Source organism: Musa acuminata, chromosome BXJ2-11, assembly GCF_036884655.1.
Source record: "Musa acuminata AAA Group cultivar baxijiao chromosome BXJ2-11, Cavendish_Baxijiao_AAA, whole genome shotgun sequence".
In the NCBI taxonomy this organism is placed as follows: Eukaryota; Viridiplantae; Streptophyta; class Magnoliopsida; order Zingiberales; family Musaceae; genus Musa; species Musa acuminata.
This window is the reverse complement of record NC_088348.1, coordinates 7,741,505-7,766,705: the sequence shown is the minus strand read 5'-3', so window position 1 is coordinate 7,766,705 and position 25,201 is coordinate 7,741,505. Positions and strand designations below refer to the sequence as shown.

At 41.1% G+C, this 25,201-nt stretch overlaps 2 protein-coding genes across 3 annotated transcripts; both read left to right on the top strand.

Annotated features, from left to right (window-relative positions):
• Window positions 1-509: 509 nt before the first annotated feature.
• LOC135626179 (magnesium transporter MRS2-5-like) lies at window positions 510-3,667 on the top strand. The gene is made up of 8 exons (XM_065131297.1): window positions 510-667; window positions 1,072-1,518; window positions 1,643-1,713; window positions 1,920-2,048; window positions 2,135-2,464; window positions 2,579-2,626; window positions 2,712-2,938; window positions 3,235-3,667. Exons 2-8 carry the CDS (start codon window positions 1,083-1,085, stop codon window positions 3,242-3,244), a joined length of 1,251 nt encoding a protein of 416 aa, XP_064987369.1. The 5' UTR covers window positions 510-667; window positions 1,072-1,082; the 3' UTR covers window positions 3,245-3,667.
• Window positions 3,668-18,535: 14,868 nt separating this feature from the next.
• On the top strand, window positions 18,536-21,196 carry LOC135627631 (UDP-glucose 6-dehydrogenase 5-like). 2 transcript variants are annotated; one of them, XM_065133757.1, is made up of 2 exons: window positions 18,536-18,576; window positions 19,573-21,196. In XM_065133757.1, exon 2 carries the CDS (start codon window positions 19,604-19,606, stop codon window positions 21,044-21,046), a length of 1,443 nt encoding a protein of 480 aa, XP_064989829.1. In that variant the 5' UTR covers window positions 18,536-18,576; window positions 19,573-19,603; the 3' UTR covers window positions 21,047-21,196. The 2 variants fall into 2 exon arrangements, with proteins under 2 accessions (XP_064989829.1, XP_064989828.1); XM_065133756.1 differs by lacking the exon at window positions 18,536-18,576 and adding an exon at window positions 19,132-19,283 and having other exon boundaries at window positions 19,573-21,195.
• The last annotated feature ends 4,005 nt before the right edge of the window (window positions 21,197-25,201 follow it).

Genomic DNA, 25,201 nt, shown 5'->3' with positions numbered 1-25,201 from the left:
CACTCAAACTCTAATACTAATATGGGAAGGTCAATTAGTTCGAATATGTTGAACAAACTCCTTTCGTTTTTCGGTCAACAACAAACAAATACCATTCTTCCAAGGGATCTTTTCAAATATATTGGAACAAATTGAAATTATATATATATATATATATATATATATATATATATATATATATATATATATCCAACATCGCTCCAATAATTGGCGATGCTGTTTCAACGAGCTGGCGTGCAACTATTGGTAAAGACTTTTTCTTCTCCACCGTGGACTCAGAGACCCACACGGCACGTGTGACGCATTTTTCTATCAAGTAGATTTATCATCAGCTTTTCCACGGCATGATGTTGTAATCGTGTCTAATTTATCCGCTAAAACAACTTCACGTAGAACAATTATATAGAAAAAGCCTCTCTTTTTTCTCGTCCAAGAATTTGTGGGGGGTTTATCCACTAATTCACATAAAAAAGACGTCTTTTTCGCAGAAATAAATCTTCTGTACAGCTAATCATAATCCACCGACGAGAAGTTCATTACGGAACGTAGAAGAGCCGATGAGACCCCGCCCCCGCTGGGCTCCTCAGCCTTCCAAATCTTGAAGCCTTCTCCGCGCACCCCCCCAATCATTCCAGCAGTCTACTCTTCTTGGATGTGTAATGTTAAGGTCAGTTCCTGCTTCCTGGTTTTGAATCTTAATGTGAATCAATAATGAAGATTCGTGCTCTGAGGTCCAATCACCGTATGGTTTTGGTGTAAAGATTCCATTTTGATTGATTTCGTGAGGTTTTGGATTGGTAGGTCGGTTGAGGTATTGGTGTTTCGGATCCAGAGAGGTCTGTTCTAAGTTGTCGATTATGAAGATTCATGCTCTGAATGTGAATCAATAATGACGATTCATGCTCTGAGATCCAATCACCGTATGGTTTTGGTGTAAATATTCCATTTTTATTGATTTCGTGAGGTTTTGGATTGGTAGGTTGGTTGAGGTATTGGTGTTCGGATCCAGAGAGGTCTGTTCTAAGTTCTTGATTAGTTTCGACCATTGGTTTGCTTGTTCCGAACATGTAGGTTTGCTTCTAATGGAGGATCGTCGCACGCCTCCCTTCCTAGCTTCGATCCCGAAGCCTGCTTCTTCTCCTGAAGGTGTCAGATTTGATGGCGCTGTAAACCCTAGCTTTCATGGATTTGGGGCGTCGGGACTCAAAAAGAGGGGGCAGAGTGGCCGGTCGTGGATACAGATAGATAGTAGCGGGAACTCGCAGGTGATTACGCTGGATAAGATCGCTTTGCTGCGGCGATGCGGGTTGCCGTCCAGAGACTTCCGGCTTCTGGATCCCGTCTTCGTCTACCCTTCCACCATTCTCGGTCGAGAGAACGCCATCGTCGTCAGCCTCGAGCAGGTCCGGTGCATCATAATGGCGGATGAGGTTCTGCTCATGAGATCCTCCGACGGTTCCTCGACGCACTACGAATCTGAGCTGTGCCAGCGGCTTCGAAGGATGAAGGATCAAAATGGTATTTTGCTGCCATTTATCTCGAGCTCTCGATTACGGCTACCTTATGGAAGCTAACTATCGTGTGTTCCTTTCTTGGTATTGCGCTCTGCGACGAACTCACCTGCCATACTTGCTGATGGAAGATGACCTGCCATTTGAGTTCAAGGCTCTGGAGCTCGCCCTTGAACTGGTGTCTGCATCACTTGATTCCCAGGTACCCCTGTTTTACCTCCTTATGAAACAAAGATGATGTTCATATGGACTCGAAATTTCGATTCTTAGGAATTTATTTGTGGTTCTTGATTTCAGTACTTGTAATAGTATGCATTATTACTTTTAACTATGCATTGTCGGAATCCCAAAGATGCATAAACAAGGGCAATTCACACATGACTTTCATCATGCTTGTCAATTTAACAGGTAACCGAGTTGGAAGTTGAGATTTATCCTGTGCTAGAGGAACTAGCTTCATCCATTAGCACCACCAACCTTGAGCATGTTCGGAGACTGAAAAGCCATCTTCTTGCCTTGACTCATAGGGTTCAGAAGGTATATGGAGAACTCTAAGGTGATACTCCTCATTTCGTTCATTGCTGATTTCATCTTGAATTTACACAATTGCATCCATTTTTCAGGTGCACGACGAAATAGAACAGCTCATGGATGATGATGGGGACATGGCCGAGATGTACTTAACCGAGAAGAAGGAGAGGATGGAGGCATATTTATCCACCGATGGATATTTGAATAGCATTCAATCTGGCAACTGGGTATCACAGTCTGCACCTGTCTCGCCCACATGTTCTAGTACTGGTCAACCAGAGAAAGGCTCGAGCAATATGAGCTTCAGCAAGCATGAGAGCTCAAGAGGATCATCTACTAGGGGAAGACATGTTGAAGAACTAGAGATGTTACTCGAAGCATATTTCGTTGGCATCGACAACACTTTAAGCAAATTGTTATCTGTAAGAGCTGAAGCACATTGATTTTTTCTTTCTTTTGAGCAAAATTCTGTTCGAAGACTTGAATTGTTATGTCCATCTGACTTCCTAATATCTTGCTACTTTGCAATGTCACAGCTTAAAGAGTACATCGACGACACAGAAGACTTTATAAACATTAAGCTGGTGAGAAATACCTTGTGAATTGTGTCCTGTATTAACAACTCCATGTTACCGAGTACTTTATTAAGTAAATTTGTAATCCCAACAGGACAACGTTCGGAACCAGCTCATCCAGTTTGAGTTGCTGCTTGCAGCTGCTACTTTCGTGGTGACACTATTTGCAGTCGTTACAGGAGTCTTTGGCATGAACTTTGAGGATTCTGTGTTTGATACTGCTTCCAATTTCAACTGGGTGCTGATCATATCGAGCATATCCTGTGCAGTAATCTATTCTTGTTTCTTGCTATATTTCAAGCACAAAAAACTACTTCCAACGTGAGATGTTTTTTGTCATCCCAAGTTCAATCCTTGTCTTGTTTTTTTTCCTTTCATGCAAATTTAATATCTCATTCTTCTACAGCTTAGACATATTTTGTATGTTAAGATTATTGCATCAGGTAACTTGCATAAAATTCTTTGAATTTTACATGAGCCCCCGTTTCTGCTCCTCTTTTCACTGTTGGCTATCTTGTTATGTCTTATTTCTAGATATGATTTAAGATTAATAAACCAGTATGCACCTTAATGATGGTGACTCATTTTTTGTACTCTACTTTTGCTTGTGGATCCAGCTATCACTAAGTTGAAGGTTGTATGCTAATGTCAAGATCTGGGGTTTCTACTGCATCTCTCATGACCTTTTATTTTGGGGCAGAGGCTGATCTTTAACCCCCTTACAGATATAATGAGTATCCAGGATTGTATGCTTCCTTCGAAGTGTTGTCATCTTCAAACTGGTTTGACAGGAAAACCTTGCTGTCACAATTTACTTCCTGATATCTAAATTTGATGGCCTTGTGAAGATGAGAAGATTCAGGTAAACATTTTGGATCAACTGGTTTCAGATTTATCAAATTAAGAAGCCAATTCTCTCCATTGAATTTTGAGAAAGAATCAAATGCTAATGAAAATGTATCCTTGTATGAAAGAAAAGAGTATTGGTTAATGGGTTAGAATTGAGAGGGAATCATATGCCATTAAAAATGCATGTCAACCAATTGAAAAGAGTATGGGGAATTAGGGGATCTCCTTCAAAATCTGCAGGGAGATTTCAATTCTTCCAAATTGCACCACCAGACTCTTTTAACTCATTGCTATTGTGAATGTTGAGTACAAGGTTAGATAGTAAGATCAAATGTTGAAGCATCAAGGATGTCTTTGTAATCATAGTTATCAAAATTCTAATCGGTCATAGTTATCTTTGTAATCATAATTATCAACCATATTTTTTTTAATTTTTATATCATTCCCTTTAATTTGTTATTTTCTTTCTTTTTCTCCTTCTCCTCTTTTCACCTTTTATTTTTTTGTTTCTTCTTTCCTTCTCTTATTCCTCATATTTTCTAGCATTCGTTTGTCTAAGAAAGTAAATATTAATGTGTGAAAACAAGACATCCTAGTCATGTCAATTCAATGGTGTTGTTCGATTGAGATTTATGAGATCAACAGTTAGGATCATCTTCTTGTGTGTATGTTGTTTATAAAACGTTTCTCCATCGATTTTCCTAAAGAATGGTTTGAGCTTTGTTTTCTTTTTTCTATCTCATTTTCAATAGAGTATATACTCTTTTTTGTTATCATTTTTGGGGGATGGATTTATGTATATGATCTACTAATGATTTAGACTAGGTAATTTTAGATTATATATATTATATAGATGAATAGTTTGAATTTATGTTTAGAAGAGTATGGAGTTGACTTGGTCTTTTCACTTGCATTATTGATGTTATAGGTTTATAAAGCATCATCAATTGAGTCTAAGGTCAAGGTTTTCGAGATTCATTGGTTCGATTCAAAGAGGGATTAAGAATTTTTTATGACCCTCCTCCAATCACTCAAGTCGAGATATAAAAACAAAAAAAGAAAGATAGGGACGGAAAGAGACTTTTGTGACTCCTCTCTTTTCTTATAATATAAAAATGAGTTTAATAACTTAGGATTGAAGATCTTTTGTATATTATATGATGATAAGGATATTCACTATAACTTATTTGGTACGGTTGTGATTGTGATGCATCTGCAACTCTTCGAAGGAAAATAATTAACTTCTTTTGGTATCATTTACAAGATTAACTTATTTTATTTGTATATTAGAAGTCAGATCTGATATGGTATATTCTGGATCCCGGCCACGTCACGACACACGCCACAGCACACCCCCGTCGAGTCAGCATGAAGGTTGACTTCTTGCGTCGAATCGAAGCCCGTACAGGGAGGCGCCCCCTCGGCAAGTCCTGTCCCGGAAAGCTCGGGACGGCATCATATGGCGTCGTTCCACGCATATCGGGCAGCGGTTGTATGAAGGTACCATCTTGTCACTCAAGGGATCGGTTATCATGCCAAATCCACGTACGACCAATCCTCAAGCAACAATATAAAAGCCTTTGGCCGGCAACTAGCCAAGGGAGGAAAAAGGGAGGAGGAAAACAGTCGACCCTTTGAAGGTAGTCGAGAACGCCTGACACATAAGGGCGTCGGAGGTGCCGTAAAGGGCCATTTGAGCCTGAAACTCGACAACGTGCTCCTTAGGGTCGGAGCCATCATCGTACATCTTCAGTGCCGGGAGTCTGAAGTTGAGCAGCACGAGCTTGCCCTGGATTTCCTGAGCAAAAGGGGATCCACCCGAACTGCTTTCCCCGACCTCGCTGCACGACTTCAGGAATTCGCGCAGGAACTCGTCTAGGTGACGATTGACCACAGATAGTTGGACCTTGAATGAGTCATCTGCCGAGTTTGACGACAAGTTGTCGAACTCGAGGAATGATGGCGTAGCTCGGCAAGGTGTAGGTGCGCTCTGCTCGGGAAGGTTTCTGGGTGTTGCGGTCTGCTCTTGGGCCTCCCTTATCCCGACCTATTCCCGATTTGTCTTCTGCGGTGTTGGGTCGGTCGAGGGAGCCGCTAACTGCACGATCTGCAGGATGAGTGGGATGATCGTTTGTATCATCCCCGTCAAGGTTTGTACTTGCTTGGCTAAGCTGAGGAACGCCTCGGGTGAAATGACCGAGGTTCCTGCAGTATTTCTAGGGGGAGAGAGTCCTGGATTATTGAACAAGCGCCAATAGCGATCCGACGTCAACATCGGGATGCCCCCATCCTTGAGGACGGGGGGGTTGGGGGTTGTTCTCCAAATCTGAAAGGGAGGTGAGCAATTGGTGGTTCTCCCTCGGGGTGAGTTCCTGCGAGGTGCTCCTATGACATCAGCCCTCCTTCTAGCGCCAAAATGTTGATGAACTTACGAGTCGTGATTGGGGAGTCAGCATGACTTGGTCCACGAGTCAATGTCCGAGGTTCTCGACGTTCGGAAGCGAGTCTCTCGATCGACTAGAGGTGAAGCCGAGGTCGAGCTGGATCATGGGTCGAGGTTACGCGAATCAGGGTTCATCGGCACACTGGGAACCACCCGATCAGCTCATCGACTTTCTTAAAAGGGACCGACCCGACATAATCGTAAAAGTCAGAACGACGCTCCCTGAGGTAAACCAACTCCAGCTCATCGACTTTCTGAAAAAAAATGCTGATATGTTTGCGTGGTCCCTAAAAGACATGCCCGGAATCAATTCGAAAGTAGACCAACATCACCTCAACATCCACCCCGAAGCATGACCTGTGAAACAAAGGCCGAGGAAGTTCGCACTCGAGCGACAAAAGGCGATCAATAATGAAATAGACCGCCTTAGTGAGGCTAGGTTCATAACCGAGGTGAAATACCCCCAGTGGTGGTCAAATGTAGTCCTTGTTAAGAAACACAATGGGAGCTGGAGGATGTGTGTCGACTATACCGATCTTAACCGAGTATGCCCCAAAGATTGCTATCCACTACCGAGAATAGATCAGCTGGTGGATGCCACAGTAGGTTACGAACTTCTCACATTCATGGATGCATTTTTAGGCTATAACCAGATCCAGAGGGCACCGCAAGACCAAGAGCACACCGCTTTCATTACCGACAGGGGAGTATATTGTTACAAAGTAATACCTTTTGGCCTAAAAAATGTCGGGGCGATGTACCAAAGAATGGTCAATGAGCTATTCAAGCAACAACTCGGAAGGAACATAGAGGTATATGTCGATGAAATGATCGTGAAGAGCAAGTCGGCAAGCACACATCTGGCTGATCTAGCAGAGACCTTCCGGACCCTCAAATCCTTCGAAGTGCATCTTCAGGGTCCATTCAGGGAAATTCCTCGGGTTCGTCATCCACCGGAGAGGAATAGACGCTAACCCGAAAAAGGTTCGAGCCATAGCAGAGATGCAGCCTCCGCGCTCGATCAAGGAAGTGCAGTGCCTCACTGGAAAACTGGCAGTGCTCAGCAGGTTTGTGTCGGGTTCAGGAGACAAGTGCCTCCCCTTCTTCCGAGCTCTCTGGCAAGCCGACAGCATCGCATGGACCTCGGAATGCGAGGAAGCCTTCGAAAAGCTAAAGGTGTACCTCACTCGATTGCCCTGACTCACATCACCCGAGCCGGGTGAGGTCTCGACCATTACCTGGTAGCCTCGGCACAAGTGGTCAACTCGGTGTTAACCTGAGAGGCGCCATCAGCACAACAACCTATCTATTATGTTAGTTATGTTCTCACCGGACCCGAGGTACGGTACCTCCCGATCGAGAAGTTGATCCTCGCGCTGATAAAGACAACCCAAAAACTATGACCATACTTCCAAGCCCATACAATCAAGGTGATAACCGACCAACTCCTGCGGTAAATCCTCTCAAAGTTCGATGCATCAGGTCAGATGCTACGGTGGTCGATCGAGCTCAGCAAGTTTGACATCCAATACACCCCTAGGACAGTCATAAAAGCCCAGGTACTAGCCGACTTCATCTCCGAACTAAGCCCCAAGGACCATGCTATTGAACAAGGACATAACGAGTGCACAAGGACCCTATATGTGGACGGATCGACAACCGCCGAGGGAGCAAGGGCCAGATTCATCCTCAGGAGCCCAACCAGAGAAACCTATGAACTGGCACTTCAGCTATGATTCAGGGCCACTAACAACGATGCTGAATACAAGGCGTTACTCCACGGGCTGCACCTCGCCCTGAAAATGCATGTGCGTGACCTCAAAGCCTTCAACGACTCTCAGCTGGTGGCGGGACATATCGACGGGAGCTACGAAGCCCGAGACCCAACCATGGTGCTATACCTAGCGGAAGTAAGACAGCTCACCCGCCGCTTCGACCACCTCTTGGTTACAAGGATACCTTGCATGTAGAACGCACAAGCCGATGCCTTAGCCAGGTTGGCCTCCACTCGTAACCTGGGAGGGGCCCCAACAACTGAATCCCTCATGGCCCCGATAGTTCCAACCCGGGATGTCATCGGGACCAAGGTCTCACCGAATTGGATGGAGGAAATCCTCCACTTCAAAAGGGATGGGACACAGCCCGACGATCCGACGGTCACGCGATGACTAAGATAAGCCCAAGCCTGGTACTGTGAGATTGGCGAGAAGTTGTACCGAAGAGCTTTCTCTCAACCCCTCCTACATTGCCTCGCACCACCTGAGGCTGAGACGGTCCTCACTGAGCTCCACGAGGTCTTCTATGGGGAGCACATCGACGACTGAACTCTAACCTTCAAGATTCTCAGACAGGGCTACTATTGACCCACCATGTGCCAAGATGCCCTATCATACGTGCAGCGGTGCTAACAATGCCAAAGGCACGCCTGGTTACAGCACCAGCCCGCGGTCCCCCTCGCTCTGATGGATGCGGCTTGGCCCTTCGCCCAATGGGGCCGCAACCTCCTTAGGCCTTTCCCCCCAGCTTCAGGGCAACGACGCTTCCTCATAGTCAATGGCGACTATGGGCTGAACCCCTGGCATCCATCATGGAAAGACAAGTCCAAGGCTTCACTTGGAGGAACATCACCTGGTTCGGGATCCCAAAGGCCATCATTACCAACAACGGAGCCCATTTTAACAGCACTAAGTTTAAGGCCTACTATCAGTCGTACGGGATACAATTAAAGTTTAGCTCGGTCGCACACCCTCAGACCAACGAACAGGCTAAAGTTATGAACCAGGCAATTCTAGAAGGCCTCAAAAGGAGGGTGACTGGGGCGCACGGAGCCTGGGTGGACGAATTCCCTAGCGTCCTATGGGCACTGTGAATGACCCCTAAGGCCACATCGGGAGAATCCCCATTTAGCTTGCCGTTCGGAATCGAGGCAATCCTCCTGCCCAAGATGGTATTCCCAACCTTGCGCACTAACACCTTCGGAGAGAACAACTCCGAGGAAGTCCTCAGGGCTAACCTTGACCTGCTCGAAGAAAGAAGGGTCGAGGCGCACCTACGCACCCTGGTGTATAAAAAGGTCATTGCCCGACTCTACAACCAAAGAGTCCGCCCGCGACCGATCAAGGCCAGAGACCTCGTCCTTCAAAAGACTGAAGTAAGCAACCCCACCCAGGCAAGAGAAAAGCTTGCCCCAAATTGGGAATGTCTCTACCGAATCAACGACGTGGTCTGAAAACGAACTTACCATCTCAAGACCATGGGAGGGAGCCCCCTCCCGAGGACTTAGAATGCATGAAATTTGAAAAAGTTTTACCTATAGAAGTAAGACGTCAAGTCAAGATTTGGAAAAGACAACTTTCATTGATCAAAAGGGTGCACACATTGCGGTCGGGGCATTACAGTCCAAAACTTGGCCCGACCAAAACAAAAGAAAAATTACACCACCTAGTTCGGGGGAGCCTCCGGGCTGTTGTCAAAGGGGACCTCGATCGGCATGTCGACCCCATCCGGTAGATCGGTAAAGGGGTTCAACTCCAGCTCCAGGTCTGAGTACCTCGCGCAAAAACGGGCAAAGGCAACCCGATACCTGAACTCTTACGTTACCTATCGTCGAAGAGGCTTTGAAGGAGGAGCGTCTGGGTGTGCCCGAGAAGATCAAGGAGGCGGTTGCTAAATATAAGAAGTCTCCTGGGTTTGAATTCGTACGTCACTTACCCCGGCCTTTGCAGACTGAGTTCGAACCTGGGAGACTTCTTATATTCAGCAACCGACCACATCACGACCCATGCTAAGTCACGCCCCTGCCAAGTCAGCACGAAGGCTAACTTCTCGCGTCGAACTGAAGCTCGTACAGGGAGGCGCCCCCTCGGCAAGTCCCGTCCCGGAAAGCTCGGGATGGAGTCGTATGGCATCGTTCCATGCATACTAGGCGACGACTACACAAAGGTATCATCTCTTCACTCGGGGGATTGGTCGTCAAGCAAAATCTGCGTACGCCCGATCCTCGGGCAGCAGTATAAAAGCCCTTGGCCGATACTTGGCCAGTTGAGGAAAAATGGAGGAGGAAAATAGTCCATTGATTCAATCTCCGAGGGGCCCAAGTCGGGAATCTCCCGACCAGGGCCTGTGTGCAGGAACCCAGATGCACGGCCGCCCCAACCCATGATCTAGCTCGACCTCGGCGTCTCCCCTAGTAAACCGAGAGACTCGCTTCCGAAGGTCGAGAACCCCAGACATCGACTTGTGGACCAAGTCATATTGACTTCCCGACCATAGTGTGTAAGTTCATCAACAATATCATAAAAAAGCGAGATAGATACGAGCTTGGCTTTACCGAGATACCATAGTACTTCTTGACTTAGGTACAATCTGAATTAAAGCAGGTATATCCATCTATGTCGAAGTCTTATTATTGAATTTCTCTATAGGAATGCGTATCATCATATATCAGAAGACTAGTATAAACTATTCTCTCATATCAGATTTATTACAGGTAAATATAAGAAATTGATACCCTAATGTTATAATATTTCCTATTACTCCAATGTTCATCCACATCTTTTTAGACAACTAAAATTCTAATCCTTGTGACAAGAAAGCATGCGTGCTGATAGATCCAACAAGAAATTGGAGAAGATTCATCGAGACAACATGTTGTTGTTGATACCATGCTCTTGATCATTATCTCATCATCAAGGTTCTCCTATGATACATGTTATTGTTCAACACACTCAAAATGCTCTTGGAAATGCCTGCCACAATTTGTGGTCGCTTCTGCTGGCAGCAGTAGACTTTGTCAGCAGAGAGATGCTGAATGTGAGCATCAGCAAAACAGAGCAAGGAAGTCAACCATGGCAATCATCGTCTTTCTCTGATCTCTGCGACAGTTACATGCAACCACCATCGTACGTGCATTGATGATTCCTTTTCTCCAAGATGAACTAATTCTGCAGACCATGCATGATTACCACCCAAGGAATTTAGAGATCGCCAATGGCTGCTCTTGTGTTTCCTCAAGTTCCTCACGCGGTAGACTTGCTACAAACGGCTCCGGAACGCCCAACCCAACTCATGAAGAAAACTTTCCTAACTTTTTATCTGCATCTTTCGGAGCATGCGGCAGCAGCAGAACAAGATGAAGACAGACTAGATTGGCAGCAGTAGATGACTACTACACTGGGTCCAAGTTGCAGTCCCAAGTTTGGCAGATTGCAACACCTGAGAATGGGTGGTGGAGGCCCACATGAAATTGTGGTCGGCGGAGGACTCCGTCAATGGGAAGGGAGCCGGATGTGTTGGAAGTCAGCTGCTGGGGTCGAGTGTGTCAGGTAAAAGCCACTGCGAACAGGGTGGATCGTCCCCTCGGGCTTCGCCCGCTGCAGTGCCTCAGCCTTGCCTTTGATCGTGGATCCCACTACAGCAGCTGCAAGTTGCATAGTGTGATTCCACATGGGTGTGGAATTAGCCGGATAGGCATAGGGGGTCTATTTCGATTCTTATACTTTGAAATTTGAATCTCGATTCTGATTTTAAATTTGATAATAAGTAAAAAAATAAAATATCATGTAATTATCAAACAATATGAAAATATTTTCTGCGGTATATCTGCCATAATGGCTCGGTCATTATTATTATAATACTATACTATAAAAGGGACACATCAACATATCACGCGTGAATGGCTACAATACAATTTATATCTCGGGAATTAATGTATAAGTTGACTTTTTCTCGTTGACTAAATCCACCTAAATATAATGCCGCTTTTTGACCCCACCGTATTATAATAAGTATCCTTGAATTTTTCGAACTTATAGTAATCACTATTGGATAAACCCATTTTGTTCCTCTTTTTTGACTTGGCCCGAACGTGGGTTGAAGTGCGTTGACTTGTGGAATAGGTCAACTTCCAATTCAGGACGCGTTGGATTAAGAAAGTAAAAGTATTGGGTGTGATTCCACCAGCGGTAGAAAGTAACGAAAACAATTTATAAGAATTATTTCTGTCGCAAATTAGTATAAATTTAGAGAAGGAATTAACTGATGATTAGGTAAAATTGTAAGAAATTTTAATGAAGCCAACTTGTGTTTCTAAATCATTGTAATAGAAACACAATAAACTAATGCGGAAACGAAATAGCGTACCTCCGGCCATTGTCGCCAAGAATTTCTGTAGAGGTTTCTTCTTGAACTTTGGTTCTTCTCGACTCAGAACTCTCGCTTTAGATGGTGTAGGAAAGCCTTTCGCCTCAAAGAGATGATTGAGCCAAGGGACCAAAATCCTCATGTATATATAGACGTTCTCCCATCAAGAACATTTATCATCACCAACTCATAACGTTCAAGAATTAATTCAAATTTGTAACGTTTGGACCATAATGAAGAACTTAATGATATTAAATATTTAATTTAATAACAACGGTTTCATGCATAAAGAATAAGAAACTGAAATTATTTAAATCATAATAAATGAAGAAATTCATGATAATGAATTATGAATCTTAATAAGAACGGTTACGTTATTATTAAATAAGATATTTAATAATAACTGTTACATTCTCCCACTTGGTCCATACGTTTATCTTAATAATTTGAATTAATATTTCTCGAACAACTTTCTTAAGAAATAAATACATGAATCATAGCGATAAGTCATCTAAGAGCGAGTATTATCATCCATGTATAACGATGTATTTATTTTCTTAATCTTAATATGGTAATATTACTTTATGAATAAACCTTATGTTTATTCTTGGTCCAACAACAATATATTTTCTCAAAATAATGTGCACATAAATGAGAAAATTCCACAATATATAAGAGTTTTAATATCATTACAAAGTGGAACTAAGTCCCATTTTCTTTACATGATCCTTAAATTTTAGAGGTGGCATGCCTTTAGTCAAAGGATCAGCAATCATCAATTCAGTGCTAATGTGCTCAATGACCACTTTCTTTTCTTTTACATGTTCTCTTATGGCTAAATACTTAATGTCGATGTGTTTACTTCGACTTCCACTTTTATTGTTTTTAGCCATAAAGACAGCAGCTGAATTGTCACAGAAAATTCTTAATGGCCTAGAAATAGAATCCATGATTCTAAGCCCAGAAATGAAACTCTTAAGCCATACACCATGTGAAGTAGCCTCAAAGCAGGAGACAAACTCAGCTTCCATGGTAGAAGTAGCAGTCAAGGTCTGCTTAGCGCTTCTCTAAGAAATAGCTCCACCGGCCATCATAAAAATATATCCTGATGTTGATTTACGAGAATCAACACAACCGGCGAAGTCTGAATCTGAGTAACCAATCACATCCAAATTGTCTGTATGTCTATACATAAGCATGTAATCTTTGGTTTCTTGTAGATACCTCATCACTTTCTTTGCAGCTCTCCAGTGGTCCATACCTGGATTACTCTGATATCGACCTAGCATCCCCACAATAAATGCAATATCAGGTCTAGTACAGACCTGAGCATACATAAGGCTTCCTACGACAGAAGCATATGGGATGTTTTTCATTGATTCCCTTTCAAAATTGTTCTTTGGGCATTGGTTCAAATTGAACCTATCACCTTTCACAATGGGAGCAACACTTGGTGAACAATCCTTCATCCGAAATCTTTCTAAAAGTTTGTCAATATAGGTTTCTTGTGATAGACCTAAAATGCCTCGAGGTCTATCTCTATAGATCTTAATGCCAATGACATAAGATGCTTCACCCATATCCTTCATGTCGAAATTTTTAGAAAGAAATTGTTTCACCTCATGCGGCAAATCCTTATCATTGGTTGCAAGCAAAATATCATCTACGTATAAAACAAGGAAACATATTTTACTCCCACTAACCTTCTGGTATATGCATTGATCCATGGGATTTTCAACAAATCCGAATGAAGAAATCACTTCATGAAATTTAAAATACCATTGGCGGGAGGCTTGTTTTAAGCCGTATATAGACTTCCTAAGCTTGCAAACCAAGTGCTCACCAACACTAGAGGAGAAACCTTCAGGTTGTTTCATATAAACCTCTTCCTCTAGATCTCCATTAAGAAATGCTGTTTTCACATCCATTTGTTGCAACTCAAGGTCAAAATGAGCAACTAATGCTAAAATAATACGCAGAGAATCTTTCTTAGATACAGGAGAAAATGTCTCCGTATAATCGATTCCCTCTTTTTGAGTAAATCCCTTTGCAACAAGTCTTGCCTTGTATCTCTCAATGTTGCCTAACGAATCTTTCTTAGTTTTAAAGACCCATTTGCAACCAATGGCCTTTGCTTCATTAGGCAACTCTACAAGATCCCAAACTCCATTGCTCATCATGGAATTCATCTCTTCTTTCATAGCATCATGCCATAAATTTGACTTTTTGTAACTCATGGCTTGTGAAAATGTTTCAGGATCATTTTTGGCTCCAATATTGTAGTCAGATTCTTGTAGATATACAACAAAATCACTAGGAATTGCTGATCTTTTATTTCTAGTAGATCTTCTTAATGTTGTACCAATGGTTCCTTGAGGAACTTGTGGTTCAACTAGTTGTTCAGGAGCTTGTTGTAATTCCTGAACTGCTTGATCTATTAGAATACTATCAACAACTTGTGGAATTTCAATGATTGGTTGTTCAGCACTAGTTTGTACTTGAGGAGTGCTATGAACTATAACCAATCTATCATTTGATGTGGAAGGCTGAGATTCTATATGATCATGTGCGGAAACTATGTTCCTGAAATGATCGCTCCCACTAATCACATCATCCTCAAGAAATTTAGCGTTTCTTGATTCCACAATCCTAGTTGTGTGAGGTGGATAATAGAACCTGTAACCTTTGGACTTTTCGGCATATCCAATGAAATACCCACTAACAGTCCTCGGGTCCAGTTTCTTCTCTTGTGGATTATATATCCTGACTTCAGACGGACATCCCCAAACGCGCATATGTCGCAAACTCGGTTTCCAACCTTTCCATAGTTCAAATGGTGTCTTTTGGACAGCCTTGGTTGGAACTCGGTTTAATATATACACAGCCGTTTTTAATGCTTCAGTCCACAAGAATTTAGGAAGATTGGAGTTGCTAAGCATACTGCGCACCATGTCTAATAATGTTCGGTTTCTTCTTTCTGCAACACCATTCTGGTCTGGAGAACCAGGCATAGTGTATTGGGCAACTATCCCATGTTCTTGAAGAAACTTAGCAAAAGGACCAGGTGCTTGTCCATTTTCAGTATATCTACCATAATATTCTCCACCCCTATCTGATCTCACAATTTTAATTTGCTTACCACATTGGTTCTCAACTTCAGCCTTAAAGACTTTGAAGGCATCCAATGCTTCATTTTTATTATGAAGCAAATATATATACATATATCGTGAGTAATCATCTATAAAGGAGATGAAGTATTTCTGACCATGTATGTCCATGTCTGGACAACATATATCAGTATGAATTATTTCTAATGAGTCTGAACTCCTATTAGCACCCCTTTTAGACTTATTGGTCTGTTTTCCTTTAATACAGTCCACACAAGTCTTAAAATTAGTAAAATCAAGAGTACTAAGTATCCCATCTTTAACTAATCTTTTAATTCTCTCTATGGAGATATGTCCTAATCTCCGATGCCATAATATAGAGGAGTCCTCATTAATATTACACCTCTTAATGCCAACGTGAACATGCATTGAACCTTGAGTATTATCATTTTGTTATAAAATACGATAAAGACCGTCAGACAAAATACCATTCCCAACACAATCAGATTTATATAATAAACGAAATGATGTGTCTTTAAAATTAAAGGAATATCCAAATGGTATGAGTCTGGAAACAGAAATTAAGTTTCGTGAGAAACTTGGTACATAAAATGTTCTTTCCAACTTTAAAACAAAACCACTACTTAAAGTTAAAATGCATGTTCCAATTGCTTCCACATGTGAGCCCATCTTATTTCCTGATAAGATGCTTTGCTCACTTCCCACTGGCTTCCTTAGGTTTTGCATACCCTGCAAAGAGTTTGCAATATGGATTGTTGATCCAGAGTCAATCCACCATGTGTTAATATTAACATTGACCATATTAGATTCATAACATACATATGAGGTTGGTTTACCTTTCTTTTCAAGCCATTGTTGGAATTTCGTACATTCCTTCTTCATGTGTCCCTTTCTTTTACAAAAGAAACACCTTGCTTCTTTCTTGATATCAGCTTGGGGTGGTATTTTACCTTTTCCCTGCTGATAAGCTTTTTGATTGGCTTGATGTTTGTCAGTTTTGTTCTTCCCGCGAGTGGTTACCATCAATGCACTCTCACCCAATTCCATTACTAGCCTCTCTTCTTCTTGAACACACATGGTCATTAATTCATTAATTGACCATTTGTCCTTATGTGTATTGTAAGAAATTTTAAAAGGGCTATATTGAGGTGGAAGGGTGTTCAGAATATAGTGCACCAAGAAGGATTCTGACATATGTGCTCACGAACACCCTCAAGTTTCTTAAGTTGAGCCGTAATATCTCGCATTTGCATTATGTGCTCACGAACACCCTTTATGTTGGTGAGTCTAAGGGATGAAAATTTCATTATAAGGGTGCTTGCTAGTGCCTTATCCGAAGTGATGAATTGTTCATCGATAGCCTTTAGCAAGTCTCAGACATTTTCATGCTGATCAACAGAACCACGTATGCCAGTAGTTATCTTAGTTTTGATAAACATCACGCTGAGCCGATTGGATCGCTCCCATCGCTTATATAACGCGATCTCAGTTAGAGTGCTGGTATCAGTGATTATAGGTGGTTCGCCTTTTCTAATAGCATAATCAATATCCATCCACCCTAAATGGAGGAGAACCCTCTCCTTCCATATCTTATAGTTATCACCACTAAGTTCAGGAATATCACATCGAATATCAGAGAAATTAACAGTTTGAGAAACTGCATAAAATCAAACATGCTTATGTCAAAATTTGAAGCTTAATAGACTAAATTACATGTTTTACCAATGTGAAACATGCCAAAAATATGAATCTCATGACATAAAAATTGCCTGTGGGCTAAATTCTTAATTCAAATAGATTCATATGGTCTTTATGATAAAACTATCAAATTATATTCCAATTCATAATCCCTGTGGGTAAATTATGAAAATAATCTGATATTTTATCCTGATTAATTATATTAAATATAATAAAAAATCCTGTGGGATAACAATTATTATACGAAATATAATCAATCACAATATGATGTCTAATTACTTATGTGATCCTTATTTTAACTTTATATATAATTTTAATTAATTAAGGATGCTGTGGCTAATTCTTAATTAATTAAGATTATATGAATCACTAGACATTTTAAACATAAAAAATTTGCTCATAAACATAATTTAATATAACTAAATATGCATACATAATATGAGCATTTTACCGACTAAAAATGTTGAAAATGATATTTCCTCATGATTTTCAACAAAATATATCAACAAGTTTCCAAGAAGAAACCAAAATCAATTCATTTTCATGGCATAAAAATGAAAACTTTTTCATATCAAGGCAGAGGTCATTCGGCTCTGATACCAAATGTAAGAAATTTTAATGAAGCCAACTTGTGTTTCTAAATCATTGTAATAGAAACACAATAAACTAATGCGGAAACGAAATAGCGTACCTCCGGCCATTATCGCCAAGAATTTCTGCAGAGGTTTCTTCTTGAACTTTGGTTCTTCTCGGCTCAGAACTCTCGCTTTAGATGGTGTAGGAAAGCCTTTCGCCTCAAAGAGATGATTGAGCCAAGGGACCAAAATCCTCATGTATATATAGATGTTCTCCCATCAAGAACATTTATCATCACCAACTCATAACGTTCAAGAATTAATTCAAATTTGTAACGTTTAGACCATAATGAAGAACTTAATGATATTAAATATTTAATTTAATAATAACGGTTTCATGCATAAAGAATAAGAAACTGAAATTATTTAAATCATAATAAATGAAGAAATTCATGATAATAAATTATGAATCTTAATAAGAACGGTTACGTTATTATTAAATAAGATATTTAATAATAACTGTTACAAAAATATCATCTCATTGTAGTCAAAAGAGAAAATATACGTGAAGTTTTGTCACGTACACATCTTCTAAATCTTCTTCAGCAATAGGAGAGAAATCTATGATTGCATTCCCTTTATTGAAGCTTGAAATTTGATTCAAAGAACACATTTAATTGGTGAAATTGATGGACTGCTCGTCGGAGACTAGAAACCCTAATCTCGCCAAAGATCGTTCTTTTCTTGTTGTCCCCGAAGAAAAAGGTGCGACTTTTGGGTCTCTGTGTTCTTGACCCATCTGACTCGCTTTTTCTGGTGTATCTCTGGCGGATCTCTTTACGATTGCTCCCATCTCGTTGGGGCCAGATTTGGTGACACATATCCACCCCTCCGCCCCTCATCGATCCTCCCTCAATTCTTCTGGTGTTTTGTCGACAGGTGATGGATACTCGATCGCTTGCATCTCACTCGAAGTCGTCACTAACGTTAGGTTTCGGGTCGCTGTCTTTGCTTGAATTTGAAGCTTCCTCTCGTTTTACACTTAATGTCAATGCTAAAAGATTCTTCTTCGCTTGGAAATGGAATCCTAACTCACATGCAAGAGAAGGATTTCTGTGCTCACTGGTACTTCTGCTAGGGTTTCTTTTCTCCCCTCTTTTGTCTCGGTTAAAAATTGATTTCAAAGTTGCAATTTTTATGATTACATTCTTTTACATGTTGGAATCTTCTGTGCTCTGTTTGTATGTCTAGTAGTATAGAATTTCCATGTTTGGTCTGTATTAGACTGACATGTTTGCTTATGAAGGTCTTGAATTCGTTGTTTGATGTTGTAATCTATTTCAGCTTGCAGTGTCTTGTCGTTTTTGTGTACTCGGTATATACCACCATCCTGTGATTAGATGCACTGTTTGACTGTAGCTCAGCACACTGTGAACTCTATTATTCCTAGTGATTGTACAGCTGTTCTTCCTGCCTACAGAGGCAGGACATTGGATCTTTCGGAATATGAAGCAGAATCCTTGTTTCTGAAAGGTAGTAATTGCTGGAATCTGAGCTAAATTGCATGGCCCACCTCATTGTTAATGTTTGGTAGAGTTGGAAATGGTGGACAGCGTGTGGAACTGCCCGACTAAGCTAGTAAATCTAGTCTTCTCTTTTATTACTTTTCTGAAAGGGGAGGTGTAGACCGCAGTTGAGTTTGGGTATTTAAGCAGGGGAGTCTCCTCGTGTTTGAGCACCAGAAATCCTTTCTTTTTCTTCTCCATTCCCTTAGAACCTCTCTCAATTTCTCCTTTCCTTCTCTTATGATCTAGACTGGAGCACCTTGAAAGGTAATCTCTTATGTGATCTCTAATGTTTGGCATTTGTTTTCTCTGTTTGTCATATGCTCTGTCTCAATTGTGCTTGTAAAACAACTTCAAGGCATTCCCCTTCTTATTCTCTTTGTTAACCTTCTGTTATACAGATCTCTCCTTTCGTGCTTTTGGCTTCCTTTGCAATCTGACTTCTATGGTTTTCTGAATCTGTTCTTGAAACTGTTATTTTTCATCATCATAAGTTTTCAATCTGACATCTTGCATAGATTCGTCCCTTGCAATTTTCTAAACTGATTCATGTCAGGCGCTCGAAGATCATTCGGTAAGCCAGCAAGATGGTGAAGATCTGCTGCATTGGAGCTGGCTACGTTGGTGGCCCGACCATGGCGGTGATTGCCCTCAAGTGCCCCTCCATCGAGGTGGTCGTCGTTGATATCTCCGTCCACCGGATTGCAGCATGGAACGGCGATCAACTTCCAATCTACGAGCCCGGCCTCGATGACGCAGTGAAGCAATGCCGCGGAAAGAACCTCTTCTTCAGCACTGACATCGAAAAGCATGTCTCGGAGGCCGACATCATCTTCGTCTCCGTGAACACCCCCACCAAAACCCGCGGCCTTGGAGCAGGCAAGGCTGCTGACTTGACCTACTGGGAGAGCGCTGCTCGCGTGATCGCCGACGTCTCCAAATCCGACAAGATCGTCGTCGAGAAATCCACAGTCCCCGTCAAGACTGCAGCGGCCATCGAGAAGATCTTGACTCACAACAGCAAGGGAATCAACTACCAGATCCTCTCCAACCCGGAGTTCCTTGCGGAGGGAACCGCCATGCAGGATCTGTTCAAGCCCGACCGTGTTCTCGTTGGTGGCCGGGAGACTCCAGAGGGCCGCAAGGCCGTCCAAGCACTGAAAGATGTGTATGCCCATTGGGTACCCGAAGACCGGATTCTGACCACTAATCTGTGGTCTGCGGAACTATCGAAACTTGCAGCCAATGCTTTCCTGGCACAGAGGATCTCCTCGATCAACGCCATTTCCGCACTCTGTGAAGCCACCGGAGCTAATGTGTCTGAGGTGGCCTACGCCGTGGGGAAGGATTCCAGAATCGGCCCCAAGTTCTTGAATGCTAGCGTTGGATTCGGAGGGTCCTGCTTCCAAAAGGACATCCTCAATCTGGTCTACATCTCTGAATGCAATGGTCTGTCAGTGGTGGCCAACTACTGGAAGCAGGTCATCCAGATCAACGACTACCAGAAGAACCGCTTCGTGAACCGGGTGGTGTCCTCCATGTTCAACACGGTGTCGGGCAAGAAGATTGCCGTGCTCGGGTTTGCTTTCAAGAAGGACACCGGGGACACGAGGGAGGCCCCCGCCATCGACGTCTGCAAGGGCCTCCTGCGGGACAAGGCCACGATCAGCATCTACGACCCCCAGGTGACCGATGACCAGATCCAACGTGACCTCGCGACGAACAAGTTCGACTGGGATCACCCGGTGCACCTGCAGCCCATGAGCCCCACGGCCGTGAAGCAGGTGAGCATCGCGTGGGACGCGTACGAGGCCGCCAAGGGGGCGCACGGGGTGTGCATCTTGACGGAGTGGGACGAGTTCAAGGAGCTGGACTACCGGAGGATCTACGACGACATGCAGAAGCCAGCGTTCGTGTTCGACGGGCGCAACGTGGTCGACCCGGAGAAGCTGAGGGCGATCGGCTTCATCGTTTACGCCATTGGGAAGCCACTGGACTCGTGGCTCAAAGACTTGCCTGCCGTTGCATGATAGAAGCCCTCAGCTCAGAAGGGAACGTAGCAATGATGATGCATTTTTGTTATGATTACTGTTTTATTTTCTCCGGAATTAGTGTTATGTTTCTTTCACCTCTTCGAGTGAAGATACAATGTAGTTATGTCTTTTATCGGAATAGAATTTGGAGGTGATCGTTCTCCTAAACTGCTTTTATGATCCATTGGCAGAACTGCGATCGTTATAAACAGAAGCAGAACTCTTAAGACTAATTAAGAAAGTTGGGAACTGTGTAAGAAATTACTGAAACCAACTTGTGTTTATAAATCATTATAATAGAAACACAATAAAAACTAATGCGAAAATAAAATAACGTACCTCCAACCATTATCGTCAAGAATTTCTACAGAGGTTTCTTCTTTAACTTTGGTACTTCTCGGCTCAGAACTCTCGCTTTAGATGGTGTAGGAAAACCTTTCGCTTCAAAGAGATGATTGAGCCCAAGGACCAAAATTCTTATATATATATATATATATATATATATATATATATATATATATATATATATATATATGTTCTCCCATCAAGAACATTTATTATCACCAAATCATAACGTTCAAGAATTAATTCAAATTTATAACGTTTGGACCATAATTAAGAACTTTAATGATATTAAATATTCAATTTAATAATAATGGTTTCATACATAAAGAATAAAAAACTAAAATCATTTAAATCATAATAAATGAAGAAATTCATGATAATGAAGTATGAATCATAATAAGAACAGTTATATTGAATATTTAATAATAACGATTACATTCTCCCACTTGGTCCATACGTTTATCTTAATAATTTGAATTAATTTTTGTTGAACAACTTTCTTAAGAAATAAATATACGAATTATAGCGATAAGTCCTCTAAGAGCGAGTATTATCACCCATGTATCACGATGTATTTAGTTTCTTAATCTTAATATGATAATATTACTTAATGAATAAACCTTATATTTATTCTTGGTCCAGTAACAATATATTTTCTCAAAATAATGTGCACATGAATGAGAAAATTGTATAATATATACGAGTTTCAATATCATTACAAAGTGGAACCAAGTCTCATTTTCTCTACATGATCCTTGAATTTCAGAGGTGGCATGCCTTTAGTCAAAGGATCAGCAATCATCAATTCAGTGCTAATATGCTCAATGACCACTTTCTTTTCCTTTACACGTTCTCTTATGGCTAGATACTTAATGTCGATATGTTTACTTCGACTTCCACTTTTATTGTTTTTAGCCATAAAGACAGTAGCTGAATTGTCACAGAAAATTTTTAATGGCTTAGAAATAGAATCCATAATTCTAAGCCCAGAAATGAAACTCTTAATCCATACACCATGTGAAGTAGCCTTAAAACAGGAGACAAACTCAGCTTCCATGGTAGAAGTAGCAGTCAAGGTCTGCTTAGCGCTTCTCCAAGAAATAGCTCCACCGGCCATCATAAAAATATATCCTGATGTTGATTTACGAGAATCAACACAACCGACGAAGTCTGAATCTGGATTACTCTGATATCGACCTAGCATCCCCACAATAAATGCAATATCAGGTCTTGTACAGACTTGAGCATACATAAGGCTTCCTACGACAGAAGCATATGGGATGTTTTTCATTGATTCCCTTTCAAAGTTGTTCTTTGGGCATTGGTTCAAATTGAACCTATCACCTTTCACAATGAGAGCAACACTTAGTGAAAAATCCTTCATCCGAAATCTTTCTAAAAATTTATCAATATAGGTTTCTTGTGATAGACCTAAAATGCTTCGAGGTTTATCTCTATGAATCTTAATGCCAATGACATAAGATGCTTCACTCATATCCTTCATGTCAAAATTTTTAGAAAGGAATTGTTTCACCTTATGCAGCAAACCCTTATCGTTGGTTACAAGCAAAATATCATCTACGTATAAAACAAGGAAACATATTTTACTCCCACTAACCTTCTGCTATATGCATTGATTCATGGGATTTTCAACAAATCCGAATGAAGAAATCACTTTATGAAATTTAAAATACCATTAGCGGGAGGCTTGTTTTAAGTCGTATATAGACTTCCTAAGTTTGCAAACCAAGTGTTTACCAACACTAGAGGAGAAACCTTCAAGTTGTTTCATATAAACCTCTTCCTCTAGATCTCCATTTAGAAATACCGTTTTCACATCTATTTGTTGCAATTCAAGGTCAAAATGAGCAACTAATGCCAAAATTATACGTAGAGAATCTTTCTTAGATACAAGAGAAAACGTCTCCGTATAATCGATTCCCTCTTTTTGAGTAAATCCCTTTGCAACAAGTCTTGCCTTGTATCTCTCAATGTTACCTAACGAATCTTTCTTAGTTTTAAAGACTCATTTGCAACCAATAGCCTTTGCTTCATTAGGCAACTCTACAAGATCCCAAACCCCATTGCTCATCATAGAATTCATCTCTTCTTTCATGGCATCATGCCACAAATTTGACTCTTTACAACTCATGGCTTGTGAAAATGTTTCAGGATCATTTTTGGCTCTAATATTATAATCAGATTCTTGTAGATATACAACATATTCACTAAGAATTGCTGATTTTTTATTTCTAGTAGATCTTCTTAATGTTGTACCAATAGTTCCTTGAGGAACTTGTGGTTCAATAGTTGTTCAGGAGCTTGTTGTAATTCCTGAACTGCTTGATCTATTAGAATACTATCAACAACTTGTGGAATTTCAATGATTAGTTGTTCAGCACTAGTTTGTACTTGAGGAGTGCTATGAACTATAATCAATCTATCATTTGATGTGGAAGGTTGAGATTCTATATGATCATGTGCGGAAACTATGTTCTTGAAATGATCACTCCCACTACTCACATCATCCTCAATAAATTTAGCATTTCTTGATTCCACAATCCTAGTTGTGTGAGATGGACAATATAATATGTAACCTTTGGACTTTTCGGCATATCCAATGAAATACCCACTAACAGTCCTCGGGTCCAGTTTCTTCTCGTGTGGATTATATATCCTGACTTCAGACGGACATCCCCAAATTCGCATATGTCGCAAACTCGGTTTCCAACATTTCCATAGTTCAAATGGTGTCTTTTGGACAGCCTTGGTTGGAACTCGGTTTAATATATACACAACCGTCTTTAGTGCTTCAGTCCACAAGAACTTAGGAAGACTGGAGTTGCTAAGCAGACTCCACACCATATCTAATAAGGTTTGGTTTCTTCTTTCTGCAACACCATTCTGGTCTGGAGAACCAGGCATAGTGTATTGGGCAATAATCCCATGTTCTTGAAATAACTTAGCAAAATGGTCAGGTGCTTGTCCATTTTCAGTATATCTACCATAATATTCTCCACCCCTATCTGATCTCACAATTTTAATTTGCTTACCACATTGGTTCTCAACTTCAGCCTTAAAGACTTTGAAGGCATCCAATGCTTCATTTTTGTTATGAAGTAAATATATATACATATATCGTGAGTAATCATCTATAAAAGAGATGAAGTATTTCTAACCATGTATGTCCATGTCTGGACAACATATATTAATATGAATTATCTCTAATAAGTCTGAACTCCTATTAGCACACTTTTTGGACTTATTGGTCTGCTTTCCCTTAATACAGTCCACACAAGTCTTAAAATTAGTAAAATCAAGAGTACTAAGTACCCCATCTTTAACTAATCTCTTAATTCTCTCTATGGAGATATGTCCTAATCTCCGATGCCATAATATAGAGGAGTCCTCATTAATATTACACCTCTTAATGCCAGCGTGAACATGTATTGAACTTTGAGTATTATCATTTGTAATAAAATACGGTAAAGACCATCAGACAAAATACCATTCCCAACACAATCAAATTTTTGTAATAAACAAAATGATGTGTCTTTAAAATTAAAGGAATACCCAAATGGTACGAGTCTGGAAACAGAAATTAAGTTTCGTGAGAAACTTGGTACATAAAATGTTCTTTCCAATTTTAAAACAAAACCACTACTTAAAGTTAGAATGCATGTTCCAATTGCTTCCACATGTGAGCTCATCTTATTTCGATCTAGAGTCAATCCACCAGGTGTTAATATTAACATTGACCATATTAGATTCATAACATACATATGAGGTTGGTTTACCTTTCTTTTC

Excerpts from the sequence above, each read along its gene's own strand:
- LOC135626179 (XM_065131297.1), top strand. The coding sequence starts at position 1,083 with ATGGAGGATCGTCGCACGCCTCCCTTCCTAGCTTCGATCCCGAAGCCT. Across the intron at positions 1,714-1,919 it reads CTGCATCACTTGATTCCCAG|GTAACCGAGTTGGAAGTTGA; the intron begins GTACCCCTGTTT and ends TCAATTTAACAG. Across the intron at positions 2,049-2,134 it reads TGACTCATAGGGTTCAGAAG|GTGCACGACGAAATAGAACA; the intron begins GTATATGGAGAA and ends TCCATTTTTCAG.
- LOC135627631 (XM_065133757.1), top strand. The coding sequence starts at position 19,604 with ATGGTGAAGATCTGCTGCATTGGAGCTGGCTACGTTGGTGGCCCGACC.